At 40.1% G+C, this 20,053-nt stretch overlaps 1 protein-coding gene across 1 annotated transcript; it reads right to left on the bottom strand.

The window, feature by feature from the left end:
• Nucleotides 1-15,405: 15,405 nt before the first annotated feature.
• Nucleotides 15,406-17,247, bottom strand: LOC110627773 (protein DOWNY MILDEW RESISTANCE 6). Its single transcript, XM_021774134.2, has 4 exons — nt 16,942-17,247; nt 16,620-16,870; nt 16,036-16,354; nt 15,406-15,943 (listed from the first exon to the last, which is right to left on the bottom strand). Exons 1-4 carry the CDS (start codon nt 17,125-17,127, stop codon nt 15,695-15,697), a joined length of 1,005 nt encoding a protein of 334 aa, XP_021629826.1. The 5' UTR covers nt 17,128-17,247; the 3' UTR covers nt 15,406-15,694.
• Between the last annotated feature and the right edge of the window lie 2,806 nt (nt 17,248-20,053).

Genomic DNA, 20,053 nt, shown 5'->3' with positions numbered 1-20,053 from the left:
TAGGGAAACGGAAACTGAAATAGAGGAGGAGGAATACAGCTTGGACAAAAGATCCAGCCCGGAAGACGAGAAAATGAACCAAAAGCTGAAAAGGTTAAAAGAGCAGCTCTTAGCCGAGCTAGGTAAGAAAGATCAGAGCCAAACCTCCTTGCCCACTTCTTCTCCCTTCTCAAAGATAGTGCAGCAGGAGACCATTCCCAAGAAGTTTATGATGCCGCCGATGGCGGCCTATAATGGAGCTGGTAACCCGAGAGAGCATGTCATGAACTATAAGACCTTCATGGAGTTGCAAACCCTGTCAGATGCCTTAATGTGTAAGGTGTTCCCAACAACGCTCTCGGGACCAGCGCGGGCGTGGTTCAACAGCCTGGAGGCCGGAAGCATTAAAAGTTTTGGAGATCTTGCCACCCGCTTCATCAGCCGGTTCATAGCCGGGGTGCCAGCAGATAGGAAGACGAGCTATCTAGAAATAGTGAAACAGAAAGAAGGTGAATCACTCAGAGAGTATGTCGCCCGCTTCAATACGGAGGCCCTGCAGATTCCCGAGCTGGATGAAGGAAGGGCGGTGGAGGCCATGCAAAAGGGAACAGCCTCTGCCGAGTTCTTTGGTTCTTTGAGCAGGAAACCTCCGACCTCACTGGCTGAGTTGATGAAGAGGGCGGAGAAGTATATAAGGCAGGATGACGCCTTAGTGACGAGTAGATTTGCTAAAGGGATGGCAGGAAAAGAGAAAGCCCCGGAGGAGAGGAGGCCGGAAAGACACGAGAAGAAACATGGAAAGAGGCCTGAGCTGTACAAACAGGCCTGGGAGAGAAGGGATCAAAGGCCTCCTCCTCCTCCTCAGGCTCTTGAACCAAGAGTGCTCCCTCCTTGGGTTCCCGAGAAACCAACCCCCCTCAACGCTTCCAGAGCCGAAGTGCTCATGGCAGTCCAGGATAAAGAGTTCCTCCAGTGGCCCAAACCCATGAAGTCGGAAGCAGATCAAAGAAATCCTGACAAGTATTGTCAGTACCACCGGAGCCATGGGCACGATACGAATAACTGTTTTCAGTTAATCGCGGAGATTGAGAGGCTGATAAAAAGGGGGCACCTCAAAAATTTTGTGAAGAAACCAGAGGGACAGAGGCCTCAGCCTGGTCCGACAACTCAGACGCCTAGGAGAATAGGAGCTGGACCAGTGAATGATGGGTCCAGTGGGACCATCAACATGATTGTTGGAGGAACGGGAGGACGGATGAGCCGTCGAGGAAAGAAGAGAAACCGGGAAGGAGAGACCAGCAATAGTGAAGTCATGCAAATCGTTGACCACTCTCCCATGATCATCACTTTCTCCTCAGAAGATGCTCAGGGTATTCAGATGCCCCATGATGACGCGCTTGTCGTTGAAGCCGTCATTTATAATTATCGGGTAAAGAAGGTCTTAGTGGATGATGGGAGTAAAGTCAACTTGCTGCCATACCGAGTGTTTCAGCAGATGGGAATTCCAGAAGAACAGCTGGTTCGGGACCAGTCACCAATCAAGGGGATCGGAGGAGCACCGGTACTTGTAGAAGGAAAGGTGAAGCTGGCTCTTACCTTGGGAGAAGCACCCAGAGCTCGCACCCATCATGAGGTGTTTTTGGTGGTCAAACTCCCACTGAGCTACAATGCGATTTTGGGGAGACCGGCGTTGTTCAACTTTGAAGTTGTCACTAGCATCAGGTATTTGGCACTCAAGTTCCCAACGGAAGAAGGAGTGGGAATGGTCCGGGGCAGCCAGGAAGAAGCAAGGGCGGTATACTTGGCTACAGTAACAGAGCCGAGTTCAACTGGAGAAGCACTCGACTCGGAAGTTCTGGAGGTCAAAGATGAAACAAAAGAAGCCCGGACAGAGCCAGTTGGAGAGTTGGAAACCTTCCCCTTATCAGGAGCAGATGCAAACAAGGTCTTCAGTCTTAATGCCAGCCTTACCAAAGAACAAAAAGGTGAAGTCATGGCCCTGATTCGAAGTCACGCGCCGACCTTCGCATGGAAGCCTTCAGACATGCCGGGAATTGACCCCAAAGTGATGACACACCGATTGAATGTCCTCCCCGAGGCCAAACCAGTAAAGCAAAAGAAGAGAGTAGTGGGAAGAGAGAAGCAGCAGGCCACCCGGGAAGAAGTGCAGAAGCTAGAAGAGGCAGGCTTTATTAGGGAAGTCATGTACCCACAGTGGTTGGCAAATCCTGTGTTAGTCAAAAAAGCCAATGGCAAATACAGGATGTGTATAGATTTTACCGACCTAAATAAGGCCTGCCCTAAAGATTGTTACCCCCTCCCTGATATTAATAAAATGGTCGACTCAACGGCCGGTTTTGATTATATGTCTTCTTTGGATGCTATGTCGGGTTATCATCAAATCCCAATGGAAAGGTCGGATGAGGAAAAGACCTCATTCATAACTGAAGATGGAACTTACTGTTATAGGGCTATGCCCTTCGGATTGAGAAATGCCGGGGCAACTTATCAGAGGTTGATGAATAAAATCTTCAAAAACCAGATCGGTAGAAATCTGGAAGTGTATGTGGACGATATGGTGGTCAAAAGTTCAACTTTCCAACAACACATAGCAGATTTGAGGGAGATATTTGGGGTGTTAGATCAATACAGAATGAAGTTGAACCCAGCAAAATGTGCTTTCTTCATTAGGGGAGGAAAATTTTTGGGGTACATGGTGAGTGGTAAAGGCATTGAGCCTAATCCGGAGAAAGTGGAAGCCATACTGAATATGCCAGAACCGACCTGTGTAAGAGATGTTCAGAGACTAACCGGGAGAGTAGTAGCGCTTAACCGATTCATGTCGAGGTCGGCCGAAAAGTGCTTGCCATTCTTCAAAAAGTTGAGGAAAGTACCGAATTTCGAATGGACAGCAGATTGCCAAAAGGCCTTCATAGAGCTTAAGAAGTATCTTAGCTCGCCTCATGTGCTCAGCAGTCCCATAAAAGGAGAAGAACTTCTGATATATCTGGCGGCCTCAGAACAAGCAATCAGCGCAGTGCTAGTAAGGGTAGAAGAAGAAGAACAGAAACCTGTTTTCTACGTTAGCAAGGTACTCAGAGACACTGAGGTCAGATATTCGAACATTGAAAAATTGGCTTACGCCTTATTGCTAGCAGTCCGAAAATTCAGAGTTTATCTAGAAGGCCACCAAGGAGTCGTGATGACAGACCAACCCTTAAAGAAGATTCTACATAGGCCGGAAACTTCAGGACGGATGTTGGCATGGTCTGTAGAAATTGGCCCTTACTGTCTAGAGTACCGACCTCGAACAGTCATAAAATCCCAAGCTCTGGCTGACTTCATAGCGGAGTGCGCATTCAATGAGGAGAACGGAGGATCATCCTCAGAGATATCAAGAAAGGGGGAAGAGAGAGAGCCCCCTCAAGAATTTAGCTGGAAGCTGTATGTAGACGGAGCATCAGGTGCTGAGGGTAGTGGCGCTGGGATAATGCTTAAGGGGCCAGAAGGTTTTAAAGTATGTTATGCCTTGCGTCTAGAATTTACGGCTTCTAACAATATGGCCGAATATGAAGCCCTGGTAAATGGAAAGTTGGTAGCTTCGGAGGTAGGAGTAACCGACCTCGAGGTGAATAGCGACTCTCAGTTGGTGATCAACCAGGTGACGGGAGTATATCAGGCTAGGGACCCCATCATGCAGAACTATCTTGATAAAGTAAAAACTATAGAAGCCGAGCTCACGGGTCGGGGAGTTATCGTCAGATTTCAAAGAATACCTCGGGATGAAAATGAGGAAGCAGACTTGCTTAGTCGATTGACCAAAGAGGAGTTAGAACAGCTTCCCGATGAAGTATATATACAGCATGTCCGTACACCTGCTTTTAAAAAGACAAACATGATACTGCAGGTAGAACAGAGCCCAACTTGGATGACCCCATACCTGAGATACTTGGAGGAGGGTGAGCTCCCCAAAGATAAAGATGAAGCCAGAAAGATAGCAGCTCGTGCTGCCAACTACCAAGCAATAAGGGGAATCTTATACAGAAAAGGGAAGTCCAGCCCATGGCTCCGGTGTGTGAGTCCGGAAGAAGCTGCAAAGGTAATGGAGGAAATACATAGAGGCCTATGTGGGGCTCACGAGGGAGCAGGGACATTAGCCAACAAAATATTCAGGTAAGGGTACTACTGGCCCACTGTTAAAAAAGAAGCAGAAGAGTTTGTCCGAAGGTGCGACGTATGTCAGAGATTTGCTAACGCCATCAGAACCCCTGCCACTCCTCAAGCAAGCATATCCAGTCCATGGCCTTTCTCACAATGGGGAATCGACATCCTGGGACCTTTCCCCAAGACTATGGGGCAAAGGAAATTCGTGGTGGTGGCTGTGGAATACTTCTCGAAATGGCCAGAGGCAGAAGCAATAGCCACAATCACAGCTCGCAAGATGATAGATTTCGTATGGGGACATATCATCTGTAGATTTGGCATACCTAGAGTACTTATCTCAGACAACGGCAGACAATTTGACTGCAGCATTTTCAGAGCCTTCACGACGAACATGGGCATATGGCATAAGTTCTCCTCCGTGGCTCATCCTCAGACTAATGGCCAAACAGAAGTCACTAACAGAGCTATCCTTCAAGGATTAAAGAAACGGCTAGATGGCGCAAAGGAGAATTGGGCAGAAGAACTCAATAGCATACTATGGGCACTCTGAACCACTCCCAGAGCGCCCACTAAAGAAACACCGTTTGCACTTGCTTATGGCACAGAAGCCGTAGTCCCAGTTGAATTGCAGATCCCCACTCATCGAGTCCAATTCGTTAGTGAGAATACTAATGAGGATAAGTTAAGAAGCTACCTGGATGCTCTTGAGGAAGTCAGGGAAGAAGCCCAAGTCTGAACTGCCGCTTATCAACAACGAGCAGCGAGATATTACAACCAAAAGGTCAGAGAAAGAAGCTTAAAAGTGGGAGACCTGACCTTAAGAAACTTGGAAGCTATAGGAAAAAGAGCGGCCGCGGGCAAGTTAGCACCGACCTGGGAAGGTCCTTTCAAGGTGAAAAAAGTGGTCAAGCCAGGGGTATACCGAATCGAAGATATGCAAGGAAACCCCGAGCCCCACGCTTGGAACATCCAGCACCTAAAAAGGTATTTCCCTTGAAATATTTGTAAAGAAAAACATTGTATTTTGACAAATATGAGTAAATAAAAATTATTTATACAAATATGAATTATCTTTATGAATAACATTCCTCATGAAAAAGAATAACATTCCTCCATGAAAAAGAAAGAACAGGGCTCAAAAAGATCCCTTGAAACAAGACCTCAGTTAGGCACAAAACCAGCTAAGATGACGAAGCGACAGTAAGGCCAATGAGCCTGAATCTTGTGCAAACACCTCAAGAAGACACAAAAAACTGCCGGCGGGGCCCCGAGGTCACCCCAGAACGGCCGGTGAGGATCTTAAAGATGCCTCCCGGAGCATGAAGACCGGGATCCCCTAGAACTCCCGGGAAAACAAAATAAAAAACTGCCGGCGGGCCCCGAGGTCACCCCGGAACGGCCGGTGAGGATCTTAAAGATGCCTCCCGGAGCATGAAGACCGGGATCCCCTAGAACTCCCAGGAAAACAAAACAAAAAACTGCCTGCGGGGCCCCGAGGTCACCCTGGAACGGCCGGAGAGGATCTTAAAGATGCCTCCCGGAGCATGAAGACCGGGATCCCCTAGAACTCCAGGGAAAACAAAACAAAAAACTGCCGGCGGGGCCTCGAGGTCAACCTGGAACGGCCGGAGAGGATCTTAAAGATGCCTCCCGGAGCATGAAGACCGGGATCCCCTAGAACTCCCGGGAAAACAAAACAAAAAACTGCCGGCGGGCCCCAAGGTCACCCCGGAACGGCCGGTGAGGATCTTAAAGATGCCTCCCGGAGCATGAAGACCGGGATCCCTTAGAACTCCCGGGAAAACAAAACAAAAAACTGCCGGCGGGCCCCGAGGTCACCTCGGAACAAAAACAGCCAGGGTCTCGTAAAGATCTCCTGAAAATAAAAATGGTCGGAGAAGGACTTAAGAGCCTCCCAAAATGAAAATTTCCCATATCACATGCAGGGACAACTTATAAAATACAGTTCCGACCTCACAAAAAAGAGAGGAGCCCAGAGCTACCAAGGCAAAATCAGGTTCCGACCTCCTGAAGAGGTTCGGGGCACAATAGCCAAGAAGCGCCGACCTCGAAACAGACGCTAACGCTAAAAGTTTGGCTATCGGGCAAAATGCCGAGCTCCCAGCTCGGATAGACCTATATTAAGCTCAAGGTCGAGCTCCCAGCTCGGATAGACTTGCATCCTCAAAAGCCCAAAGCATGAAGGCCAAAACAAAAGGCCGAGCTCCCTCTTTCAAAAGGCTCATAAATGAAGAAACCTGTAAGAAGATAAATGAAGGAGAAAAAGGCTATACTCCAAGATCAGTTTATCAGGAACAGATATCCAAATTCACAACCAAGAAGGAAAGGCTAAAAGCAAAAAACAGACATGCTAGTTGCCATTAAAAGGTATGAGATTTGATTTCTCAAGACTATTAGCTAAGAGCTGAGCTCGCAATTTAAGATCAATACGGAGTGTACATTATAAATATGAAAAGTTGAGATAAACTCCAAGATATATGAAAAATAAGAGCAGTTTAAGAAGAAAGAAAACTGATATTTCATTAACATAGATATTACAATTTATCTTTCTAACGAGGTGGGAGGATAAACAGTCCTTAAAGGACTTACATCATTAAGAATACCCTTGCCTATATTATTTACAGCCACATCTACAGGAAGCTCGGTATCCTTTGGATCAGAGCTCTCAGCATTAACAACAGGGGCAACCTCTGACCCAAGGTGGAGGTCCTCCTTCTCAGAGTCAGGGTCATCTTCCTCTGACCCAAGGACTTCCACGTCCTCCCCCTCTAGCTCGGATCCCTCTAAGGGAGACCCAGCTGACCGGCATATGTCCCTCCGGCAATCTCCTCGGGGCATAGGGAAATCATCCTCCCCATACAGCATTGGCTCGCCATCTGAGTCCACTTCATACTTGCGAAGCTCGGCCAAAGGAGTATCAGGAGCCTGTCTGGCTTCTCTTAAGCCGCGATTGTAGCCGGTCACATACATACGGAAGGCTTTCTTAAGAATAGCCGATTTCATTTCACCAGAAGCTTTATATTCATCGAGATGTTCCTCACAGGCCTCAGCTACAAATTCCTTAAACTCAGAAGAGTCCTTATAGTCCTGAAGGTGAGCCTCACAGGCCTGCTCGATCTTCCTTTTCAGCTCGTCAGACTCCTGATACTCCGCTATACACTGTTCGCGCACCAGCGAAGCCTTGTCCTCACCATGTTTTACTACCTTGAGCAGGGCTAAGCACTTACTTTCCAGGGTCCTGACTTCATGGTTGAGCTGTTGATGGCGAAGCTTGAGCTCTTCAGCCGATGAAGCCAGGTCTCTGATATGATCAGAGCTCGTACTCAATTCCTGCTCAAGGACCTTCACCCGAGGTAGGGCCATTTCCTTCTGAGCCTTCACTTCCTTCAGCTGAGCTTGAAGCTCTTCAAAATCAGCCTTTAAGGCCTCATATTGTTGCTGGACCTCAGCTTTTTGCCTCACGGCCTCATCCCTTTCGTTAAGGGCCTCCGTCATAGAGGACAGCTGCTTCAAAACTTCTTTACAACGAACCTCCACTGCGGCTGCCCTCTCATCAGACGCTTTGAGAACCCTGCGAGCCTGAGACAGCTCTGCTTCTAAAGACTTGGTATGCTCTGCTGACTCAGCCGCCTTCTCATAAGCCTTTTTAAAGGCCTCCAGCGCAGAATGCAACTCCACCTGGAGGGACTGGATCTGCTCCCAAGTGGCTACCAGATTACCCCTCGCGTCATTGGTTGTAGATAAGTTCTCCTCCAGACGCGCCTCTTCAATCCGGCGGTCTACAGACTCCTGGAGGGAGCGATCACGGACGTCCACCTCCATAAAGAGGCCAGTCACCTAGTACGGAAGAACAACTGTCAAGAAAAGGAAACAAAGCAAACTAAAAAGAAGTGAAAAAAGTAATTTACCATCAGAAGCATTTCCCTGATCGTGGATCCGAGCTCCTCACGAGAGCGAGATCGGAAGGATGCTTGCTCCTTGGTAGAGCTGGCTAAGAGACCAGTCAGGGCAAGAAGGCGTGGATCCGAGGCCTCTGTGATTCCGCCGAACATTCACTCCCGGAGAAGTTCGGCAACAGCACTGGCCGGAGACTCTGAGGTAATTCCTGACGCTTTCAGAACATTGTCAGTAAGAGATAACGAAGGCATAGCAGAAACACCTTTCTCCTTCCCAATGGGAGGAAGAGCTGGAGAAGATCCTGCAGCAGTCCTGGACTTCTTTCGAGCAGGAGACGGGGCAGATGTTTCGGAGGGGGCTGGACGCTTGTCCCCGGTCTTTGATGAAATGCCCTCAGATCCCTCAGGCTCAGTCCTCGCAGGGGCAGGGGCATCTTAAGCAGAAACCTCTGAGATTTGGTCATCTAGGAGGATGATCTCCATCCCTGTCCCAGAGGCCTCCTTGTCTTCAGTAACAGGGGATTTAGATTTTTCCCCTGGCACACCCCCAGGAGAATGGGCAATACCCTGCTCCACTTGTTCAGCACCTTGGGTCTGCTCCACAATAGCTAGGGAGGCTTCCCTCACGACCTCTGAGGAGGCTGGAGCAGATCTAGACCCTTCAGCAGGCCTCGAAGATGAGCTCGATCCACCTCAGCTAGACAGCCGAGATGACTTGGTGCTGCGAGAGCTCGGCTTCGAAGCTCTAAAAGAAGCTTTGGCGGGAGGTCGGCTAACCTTCTTGGAGGAAGCAGCTTGAACCATCTCCGCAGCAATCTCAGTCACTGAACGCCCATCCCCAAAGGCATCGAAAATGGCATGCATATTATCCCGAGACAGGACAAAGTTCTTGGGGAACTTGATGTCATCCATTTTTACCGCAGAAGCTGCAAAAGAAACGAAATTATAAAGAATCAGCATACTTTCCGATATTATGAGCAAAGAAGAAACAGAATAGTCGGACAAGGCATTATACCCGTGTCCTGGATATCCCTAAGATTGGACGCGAACATACACTTCTCGACGTCATACTTCCTCTCAACGGAAGTCAGTCGAAGCAGCCCGACCTGCTCAATAAGACTCAATTGGGGCAGCTCGTTGCAACCCGGAAAGATCTCCCCCCAACTTAGATCCACCTCCCACGTTCGGGCGGACCCTAATTTTAACTCCGCCACAAGGAAGTTCTCCACCCATCCCTTTATGGAGTCCTTGTACTCGGTGAAAAGAGATAACCCACTACGGGGGGAAAAATAATAGAAATTTTGAACCGCCCTAACCAGACGGAAAAAAGTGACAAACAGACAGGCCGTAGGTGTAAAACCCCAACTCAGGCAGATAGACTCAAAACAGGACATGAACAAAATGGAGTTTGGGGATAACATCCGAGGAGTCACCCCGAAGTATTCAAAGACCTCAATAAAGAAAGGGGTAAAAGGAAACGGTAGACCGAATTCTCTCTACTTCAAGAAAAACACTATACGACGACCCTCTTGGGGATCCACCAAACCCGGAGGGGGAGGGTAAGGAAGGACTATCCTTTCATTGGAAAGAGGTGCTCGAATGAGATACAACGGAGTATCTAAAAATCTTTGGGAAATATACTTAGTTATGTTGGAGGGTGTAATATGCGACTCAAGGTTAACAATATCAGGAAGCTTTGAACTTGCCATGGAAGAACAAGGAAGCGTACCTGAGAACACAATGGGGTGAAAAATGCAGAAGGAGTTGCAGGAAGACAGAGAGCAGAAAAGAGCTAGTTTCTTCAGAAGACAGAAGGAATTCGAGATGAAAGGCAATAATGAGACGGAACGTTGATCTGAACAGTTTTGTCTTGGAGCAGCGCGATCATTAATTACTCTCGAAGTTTACCCTCTCAACGGTTAGATAAATAACCGGTGAGAAGGTAAAGGGGCAAAAAGATGATCGCTGGGCTTCTCCACATCCGTTAAGGGCCAGATCCGTGATTACAGCCCATCAACCAAAAGCCCATTCGCCACCTACATAATACAAGCCCAACTTAGCCCGCAAGAACAACTCAACCTGCAAAATTCACCACTTCACCACCTCCATGGTAAATACCAAGGAAAACAGAAGGGCAAGTCATGAAAAGACTCAAAAGTACAAGCAAAGGGGAGCATGATAAAGGTCAGACTTGCTCATCATTTAAAAAGTTATAAGATTTGACTTATCGCTATTGAGCAAAGGCTGCGAGATCGGAAAGAGGCGATAAGGGCACCTCGGAATCATACAGAGCTGAGAGCTCAGAAATCAACTCAAGGATTAAAGACCGAGCTCACAGGTCGGATTAGTCCAGCTCGGAAAACATAACTTGAGAGCTCGGTCGGCTAAAGGAGGCTCAAAGCTCAATCCATCAAGTAAAGATCGAGCTCACAGGTCGGTTAGTCAAGCTCGGAAAAGTAAACCGACCGTCCAGTTGGTTAAGTAGGCCCGAAGCTCGGCTCATCGACTAAAAGCAAGAGTTCGCGAAATATGGTCAGTTCAGCTCGGAAAAAACGAAACAAAATTTAGTTGGCTAAAGCTACGAAGAAAAGCAGTATCAGTACTTCATCCATGATAGAGAAAGAACAAGTATGAGTAAAAAACAAGAATTTCATTAAAAGAAAAGTACATTACAGCACGTTACAAAGGCCTACACTACGGGATGAAAGACTATCCTTAAAGGATTTACATAACCACATACATCATCATCTACGTTTACATTACTGACATCTGCTCTACTATCTTAGTCTTAATTCCGGGGACTATCCTAGTACGGAAAGCGAGCTCTACAGGTCGGCTGAGCTCTGTCTCGTTATTATAGGGGAACTGAACAAGTTGATTCCCATAAGCATTTCTCACTGTTCCCCTAGGCAAACGTTCGGTTACCCAAGTGTGATGCACGGTACATTCGGACAAGCTCAGATATTATATGCCGGCCGTGCACCACACATGAAAAACATAAGTCTTCGAGTTACGGCACCGAAAAGATTACAAAGCATACATTCGAAGAAATCGCTGGAGACTTGACTGAGTGCAGCTGATCTCAGTCCCTCATAACGTAAACACCCCACACCGAAGGAAACAATAAGCTGATCTTTCTCGCCACTTCCATTTATATCAAAAGAAGAAAACAGGGGCATCGGAGAAATTTCTTTCTCCCTCTTGAGGGAAGGCAAAGTTAGAGCAAACTCTCCAACAGCCCAGAACCTCTTTGGAGCCCGGACAACAAACAGAGGAGGAGGCCAGCCAGACGACCTGGGTAAAACAGTCTCAGCAGCTTGCCGAATAGTCCTACCCATCGGCCGCCCTACCAGAAGGATCTCCAAAGCACCGTCCAAACTCCTTAGAGGTAACATCAAATTTTCAAGAATTTTGAACTGACCCATTCTTATCTCAGGTACTGCAAAAAGTTTCAAAACAGAGACAAGTCAGAAACAATTCTCCATCAAGATAATAAAAGCAGGATTAAAACAAACCTCGGGGGCAACAAAGCAATACAAACTCAAGCTCGCCTCATTCCGTTTGAAGAAGGCGTCAAATGGATCATTTGCAGATAAAACAGAACAATCAGAACAATCTCGTTGGAGGAAAGAAGCAGACAGAGAAACGGAAAGGAAGAACCTCTTGTTCCAGCAGAGGATTTGAGAATGAAGAAAAGTTAGCGTTGATATATACCCGGAGCCTGAGGCCTTAGCACGGGGCAGAGCTATGCTAGACTCTAAGCTAACGGTGTCAGAATTTTAAAAGATAGTCATGGAAAAGGAAAGAAAGGACATGTCCAGATAATGATGACAGGAAAGCAAAGACAGCAAAGAACACGAAGAATGGAGAAAAGCCAGAAAGGGGAAAGAGCAGATAGGATTCGGAAACTGCACAACGACAGAAAGATGAAAGGATGTTATTAAGGCACCTGAACACGAACAGGCGTGGTCATAATGGTTCTTGATATTCACCCCTCGGCAGTGGGAGCAATAACTACCGAGAAGGTGAAGGGGCAATTGATGACCGCTGGATTTCTTCACCCCGAATCAGGGGCTTAACCACAGCCAAAGGCCCATAACGTAGAGGCCCACACACCTGATATGCACAACAAGCCTGGCTCATTCAACCTTCAAGGCCGGGCTCAACCAAGCTTCTCCGCTCAGATCGGCCCAGTCTGCGACCAGCAGGCCCTCTCCTCTCAGGCTCAGCGTCCGGCCCGATTCTCGGCCCAGCCCAGTATCCAGAGCCATACTCAGACAGCCTAGCAGATCCGCTCGAACGTACGCACGAGGAGAATCAGAGGCCGTTACGCATGGAGCAGGCGGCTGATACCCTCGTACACCCGAATCTGTATGTCAGAGACGCGTGTCCCAATCATGGAGAGGCCTTTACACGTCACCAGCAAGCATAGCGAAATGGATAAAAGGGGAACCCCCTCCCCAGAAAGTTTAAGTTTATTTTTCAATACCAAAACCCTTGTAAAACCCTATTCTATTGGATCTCAGATCATCATTTCCTTTTAATTTATTTTTAATTTTATATACATAAAAAAAATTCACCATTAGATTTTTTTAATCTAACTCAACCAATTAATTATAATTTTAAAAAAAAAATTTATGCACGTTTAATCTGATAATAAATGTATCTGCATAAGAAAGTCTATGTTCTATTCTCTCAATTTCTGATTTTTATTAAAAAAAAAATCTTATAAATAAAAGTAAATCAGATAAATAGACCCATTTAGAGGTTAGATTCTGAAAAAAAAATTTTAGAAAAACATGTTTTTTAGTTGGCCTACTGTAGAGTGTAGAGTATCTTATGTCATGTTTTTCAGTTGGTGGTGATGTAATATAGCTTACGTCCTATATCCGATGCAAAAGTCATCATTAGATGCATGTCTTTGGAACTAATCATTATTGATTTAAATCAAATCCCATTTTAAATTTAATTAAAAAATATAAATAAATCAATCAGAATGAAAATTTTAGATCCTGAAAACATACATGGAGGAGAGGATTTTGAGGTTTGGGAAGATGGATAAGGAATGTGGTAGTGGGGATGTCTGTGTGATTTAGGTGCATTCATCTTTCTATTACTTTTTGGCTGAGATTTGTTTTCAGAGACAAGAAAAAATGCCTCTAATGTATGAGTTTAAGCCACTATCCCCTTTCCATATCAAAACCTAATATATTATTTCTCAATTTTTATAATGCATACATATAATAATACATTGCCACTTGTGGCAGACCCTTATCTTATTGGCCCCAACTAGATCAACTTGTTTAGGATACGGTAACGGATGATTTTATCAAACAATAATAGAATAAATTTAAATTTGAAAATGAATATCTTGACTAGTTAGAGTGAAATTTGGATTTTATGCATTGAGTTACTTAATTTATTTATAGAAATAATTAATTTAATATAAATTTATAATTTTTTATATGTATTTTTATTTTAAATTAAAAGTTATTAATGAAAAATTAAACCGGTTAAATTTTATTTAAATAATAATAATCAAATATTGTGGTTAATTGATAACGGTTGTCGAAATCTTTAATTCTTTTATTTGTTTCAATAAATTAATTTTGGTCGGAGAAAACACTCCTCGTAACTAAATATCTCTTTAGATTTAGATTAATTAGAGAATATTCACTAATCAACTATTAGCTAACAAATTGCCAAGAAAAGTTCTTGATATTTTTTACTTTTTCAACTGTTAACTGTTTTAAGAAATAGAAAGATCTAATTCTAACTAATCAACTGCATGGTGAACTTGAGTTAGGTTATGTAACTTCTTAATTTTTACACTAATAATTACTTGTATTTGAATAATTTAAGCAATTACGAATTTAAAATATTCAAACTAACAACATATTACTTTACAATTAAAAGCAACGAGTCCTATTGATCCTAACAGCAAGGCAATAATGGTATGAAGAATAAAGTTGCATAAATACTGAAAAATAAAAGATTAACACTAGAGTTTCAAATCTCTTAATTTACAAATAAATTGAAATTTCTTAAATTTCAACTAGAAAAATATGTATTTAGCCGCTTATAGTTTGCAAAGAAAACACAAAGAGAAAAAAAAAATGAAGAAAAGAAGGTAAATTCGGCGTTGCCGAGGCTCTGTAATCATTGATTGATGATCCTTTGCTGCTGTTTTGCTGCCCTTTTTATAGATGCATAACTCTAGATCTGTTCTTCATGAGATAGAATTCCTTTTTGACTTGATTTTTGATTCCTTCCTTAATTGTGTTTTCTTCATAAATAGATTTGTTTGAGCGAATGAATTCTTTTTACAAAGTGTTTGATGTGTTTCAGATGTATTTTGGTGTGTTTGAGATGGAATAGAACTCTTGAAATTCAAATTTTGGTGCTTCTTACCATTCTGCACTTTTCTGCTCTGTGATGATCGATTTGGCTGATAATTTGGACAAATCGCTTGCCTCTGTCGTGAGTCTGTACCGTTCTTCCCTTCTCTGTTCAGTGATAATCGATTTGCCTAGTGATTTGAACAAATCACTTCTAACACATCAAAATCTTAAATTTCAGCTTTTTGTTTCTGCAGTCTCCTTGGGCCATTCTTAAGGGTGATTTGTCCAAATTATTTCGGCCAAATCAATTCTGTATGTATTTTAGGTCATTTCTCTCCAAATCTTTTTTTTTTTTCATATTTTTTTAAAAATATTATCAAAAATATAAAATTAACTAGAAAATATATAATTTAGCACCAATAATAATAATAATAATAATATGTTTAAATTATGCCTTATCATCAATTTAGATAATTTAAAATGAAAATCTGAAAATAAAAATTTTAATAGAGTTTGAGGTGATGGATTTGAGTTTTGTTATGGATGCTAAATAAAGCATCCAACCATTCATCAACTTAGAAAGCTGAAGAAAACACCATGCTCATCTTTAAAACAAGAACCTAGTCGAATAGCCAGAATAAACAAGGACTCAATAACATATCTTAGCGTTGTTCTTCTTGCTTGCCAAACCATTGAAGACTGTAGCATCATATTTTTAAAATTTAAAAGTTCTATTTGATTTATGTCTCTAAAGAATATGTTTAATTTATTTTTAAAAATTTAAAGATATTTCCTAATCTATTTTAATAGTTGAAAGATTTATTTAGAATGAATTTTTTTTTTAAAAGATTATATAATTATCCACTTATATTTTAAATAATTTCAAATTAGGCAAATCAATATGCTGCTGCCTTATTAAGTAGTTCAATAATAAAAGAAATGTGGTGAAAGAATCTCAACCAAAGCTTCATCTTGGGCTCAGGCAAATATTTTGGACTGTGTTAGACAAGAAAAGCATGTCGTGTTAGAAGCTTTTATAGGCATTGGTATTGGGCAAGCTTCTTGTTAAAATGGCCTAACCCATTCAGATTTTGCTTCCTGTCTAGGATCTCTTTTGGGCAGCCATGTGAGCTTTGCTTCAATTTTTTATGGGCATTCAATATTGGACCAGCTTCTTCCTGGATACATATGCCAAGTAAATCTCAGGCAATTCCAACAAGGAATTAATTTTGCAGTTGAAAGTCATTAACCATTTATTACAGAACAAGCTATGACCATAGATAGCATCAGTAATTAGGCCTGAAGCTTGAAGGGCTCCAATACTGCTTCAGCGTTGCCAATTTTAGCAGCATAGTTGATAAAAAACTCCTTGTATTGATAAGCTCTATAAAGTGGAGGACTCTCATTATCAGTTAAAGCTTTTGCTGGTTCTATCATGCTGTCTCCACAAGGATTAAAGAAGAAGGCTGCTGTTGTTCTAGCATCAGTTGAATTCGTCACGACTCGGTGTTCTGAACTCTTCAGCTTCCCATTACTGATGATCTGCACATAAGACCCATTCAAAGTTTTCAACAGATGATCATTAATTACATCACAAAATTCATTTCAATTGAATTGGCAAAGTTTTAGGAGACCTGTAACTGGAGGCCTATATTGATCACAAATGCATTGGGAATAGGCTCAACCCCAATCCATTGCCCATCCTTGAAGACCTGAAGCCCATAAACATCTCCTTGATTCAATATGGTGATGAGATTAGGGTCACTGTGTTTAGGTAATCCCAAGCTTAAACTTGGCTCTGGGCATGGTGGGTAGTGATTAACTGATAATAACATCTCTTTGCTAAGGTCACCCCTTAAATATTCATTATCCAGTCCCAGCCCTTCACTGATCATTCCCAAAATCCTCAGACCCAACTGCCTCACCTGAACTGAACATGCTCCAACAATTTCTCTGAGAACAAAACAGTGAACAAACAAATTTAGAAAGAAAAAAAAAGGTGTATTGTTTGAATTTTGAGCATATTTTTTATGAGCCAATTTGTGACCGAACTCAAAAAGTTATACATCGAGATCCGGATTAGATAAAAATGGAAGTCAATGGAGGGCCAGACACTGCTACAAAAATCAGATGGCAGCAATTGAAAATTACTGTAGCAAAAAATCCAAGTGTTGTGCCTTTGTTTCAACAAGTATAGATTAAGTGAAGTTTATGTTACCTGTATCTTGTTGGCTTTTCAGGCCATTGTTCAATGAAATCCTGTAAGGGATGACAAGGGTGTCTCAGATTGTCTCGCCAAAAATGAACTTGTTCGTTATGGTAATTTACACTGCTTGTGTAAAGCCTGCAGATTCTAGTTGGTTCATCAGAATAGAGTTTTGCCTTGTCCTTTGCATCTATCTCAAAGAATTCCTTTAAAACACTCATAGTTTCATTCATTAATCTCTCTGAAACTCCATGGTTAATCACCTGCAACTTGGATATATTACCATAATAAATAGTGTTTCATGGAAAAGTAAAAGGGAAAAAGAAAGAAAAACCTGAAAGAATCCAAACTCTTGAATGGCCTTCAGAATTTTCCAGGTGGCGTCGGTTCCTTCAAGATCAACCACAGGAATTTTGTTGCATATGGGAACAATTTCTTTCCCAGGTCTAGTTTCTGGTGGAAATATATAGTTTTCAGGTAAAGATTGAACATTGTACCAGCTTGAAACCAGTTTCTCCATAGCTTTTTGATGTGATTCAAGGAAAAATATTGTCCAATGATGGGGTTGTGAAAACAATTGAGGTTCTTTGTACCAATACAAGAAGAAGAAGGAAAAAAAAAACTTATAAAATTGACCTACAAGCATCTCCACACAATTCTATAAGAAAATCTTACGTATATTACTTTTCAAAGATTTAAGTTTGAAAAAAATCAGCATCAGAAGAACCGTTGAAAATTCATACAACATTAATTTATTGAAAGTCGGCATCAGCATTTATTTTATTTTTTTTTAAATTTACTATTTAGGACCGAATATTTTCATTATTAATAAATTTATTTTTATATTTTTAAAAATTTATTAAAACATTCTTATTTTTTCTCCCGAAATAGTCATTTCATTTTTTTTTTAAAAAATAAATAAAAAATAAAATTTTTTTTTTAAATTTAATTTTACTCTTAAATATTTTTATTATTAATAAGTTAGTTTCTACATTTTTAAAAATATATTAAAATATTTTTATCTTTTTTTCTGTCAACAAAATAATCCTTTTATTCTCTTTTTCATTAAAAATAAATGAAGAATAAGAGAAAAAATTTTTAAAATCTAATTTTAATCTTATATAAATTTTTTTTATTTAGTTTTGGATATTATTATTATTAACAAATCAATTTCTATATTTTTTAAAATTTATTAAAATTTTATTATCTTTCTTTTAAATTTATTAAAATATTATTATTTTTTATTTTCGTCAATAAAATAATCTCTTTTCCTTCTCATTATATAAAAAAAGGTAATTTAATTTTTTATTATATTTTTAATGTAGAAATAAATGAAAAAATAATTTTATTAATAAAAAAAGATTTTAATAAATTTTTTAAAAAATAGAAACCGATTTATTCGAAAATCAAATAATAATTTTTTTTTTTTTTTAATGAAAAGTCGGAGATGGAAGATTGGAGTGTTGAGCTTCTTTCAAGCCCAAAAACAAGACGAGATCCACAGGAAGCATAGTGTTTTTTTTAATTATTATTATTAACTTTTACTTTTTATTTTTATTTTTACTTGCGTGCAGGTGAAAATTTAAAATATTAAATTTGAGATTTTACAAAATTTAATTAAATCTGTAAATGTGCATAAAAGTTATAGAGCTGATAAAAAGTTATAGGAACATTATGAAGATCTTTAAAAAGCTTCTCTTAGAATTTGTGTGATTTTTATAATTTTTTTCAAATTTTCAATCTACAAAGAATTATAAGACATCGATAAAAAGTTTAAAATTATAAGAGATGATAAAATTAAAACTAACATGTTAACTTCATCGATTTTTTAAAATTTTATTAATTTTTTAATGATATAAATAATAATATAATTGAAATAAATTTAAAAGATTAGATTTTAAAAAATATAAGATGTAATTGTAATAAAATAAAAGAATATAATTTTTTTTATCATTAATTCAAAATTAAATGATATTAATGTTTTAAAATCATTGTTAATATTTAGTTTTTGAATTCACATCATAATGAATTATTAATTGTAATGTATTTTTTATGCCTATTTTCTTAAAGTTTGGGTTGAATAGAGAATTAATGATAAAACATTATACTGTTAATTTTAAATTCTAAAAACTTTTAATTTGTTATTTTTAATTAAAATAAATATAAAATATAGAAATTCAAAAAACATGAACACAATTTGAGGTTGGAACTAAGAAACACCCAACTCAACTCAAGTTTGGAAATAACGTAGCTATACTTATTTTATTAAAAACATTTTAACTTATTTAAATTTAAATAAAAATTTTAGAGATTAATTATCGTTACATTTCATTCCATGAATATTGATAATCGTCGGCTTTTTCTCACTATGGGACGAGACCGAATTCTAAAAAAAGATACGAGTTTAAAATCTATCAAGCTATATGCAAGTAGATCGATCTAACATCGCGCGACCTAACTCTGTGATATGAAGTGGACCGGACTGATCACGCACGTGAATCTATCCAAGAAAAGTTTAATTCGGTAACGTGATAGAAGATAAGAGAAGGGAGCCCAGTCATCTCATAGCCCTATCAACATGCGCACTGAAAAAAATTAAATGGCCGTCTGACATAGAGAAATGCTCTGACCCGTCCGTACATATAAATAATAAAGACAAGTAGACAGAGTAGTACTTATATATCATTAGAGCACAAAAAAAAAGGAATTAATATTTCTGAAAAAACTTGCGCATATTATAAAACCCAAGAAATAAAAGAGAAGAAAGGTAATATTTTCGAAAAAAGCTTACGCTTACATGTACTGTTAAACCTTATTATCTAGATATCAAAATATCAAATATAAAATAAAAATATTTTATAAATATATTAGAGAAAATAAATATTTTATTTTTTAAAAATTGTCAGAGAAAAGAAAATGATTAAAATTATAAATTAAATTAAGTAAATGATATGGTTTTCAATTGGATTACCAAGAAATTTCAAAAGGAAGAGATTCTAATAATAATAATAATAAACATTAAAAGATATTTTAAACCCACTCTAGTTTAATTTAGTGAATTTCAATTTGAAAAAAAAAATAGCTTTTTTATTTGAAAAGGGAAATTGAATTTTTGAATATAAATATTGCAAGCTCCCCTGTGTAATAAAGAGAAATTAAGATTATAGGTATGAGGAAAAATTAAAATAATAATAATAATAATGATGAAACATCAAGATCCCTCACATGCAGCTTTATAATGAAGAAATGCATTTTTTTTTTAAATTTTACATAATATTATTTTTTATAAAAAGAATTAATTATTATTTGTAATGGTTTTAAAAGTAGACACTTTTCAAGCTTTCCAATTTGTCTACTGGCAGACATACTTGCGTTTCTTACAAGTTTAAATCTACACGTTCATTCAATCAGATATCATTATGGCTTACTCAACTGAATCTTTTCCC

This window comes from Manihot esculenta, chromosome 12, assembly GCF_001659605.2.
Source record: "Manihot esculenta cultivar AM560-2 chromosome 12, M.esculenta_v8, whole genome shotgun sequence".
NCBI lineage: Eukaryota > Viridiplantae > Streptophyta > Magnoliopsida > Malpighiales > Euphorbiaceae > Manihot > Manihot esculenta.
This window is presented reverse-complemented; position numbering and strand designations above follow the sequence as displayed.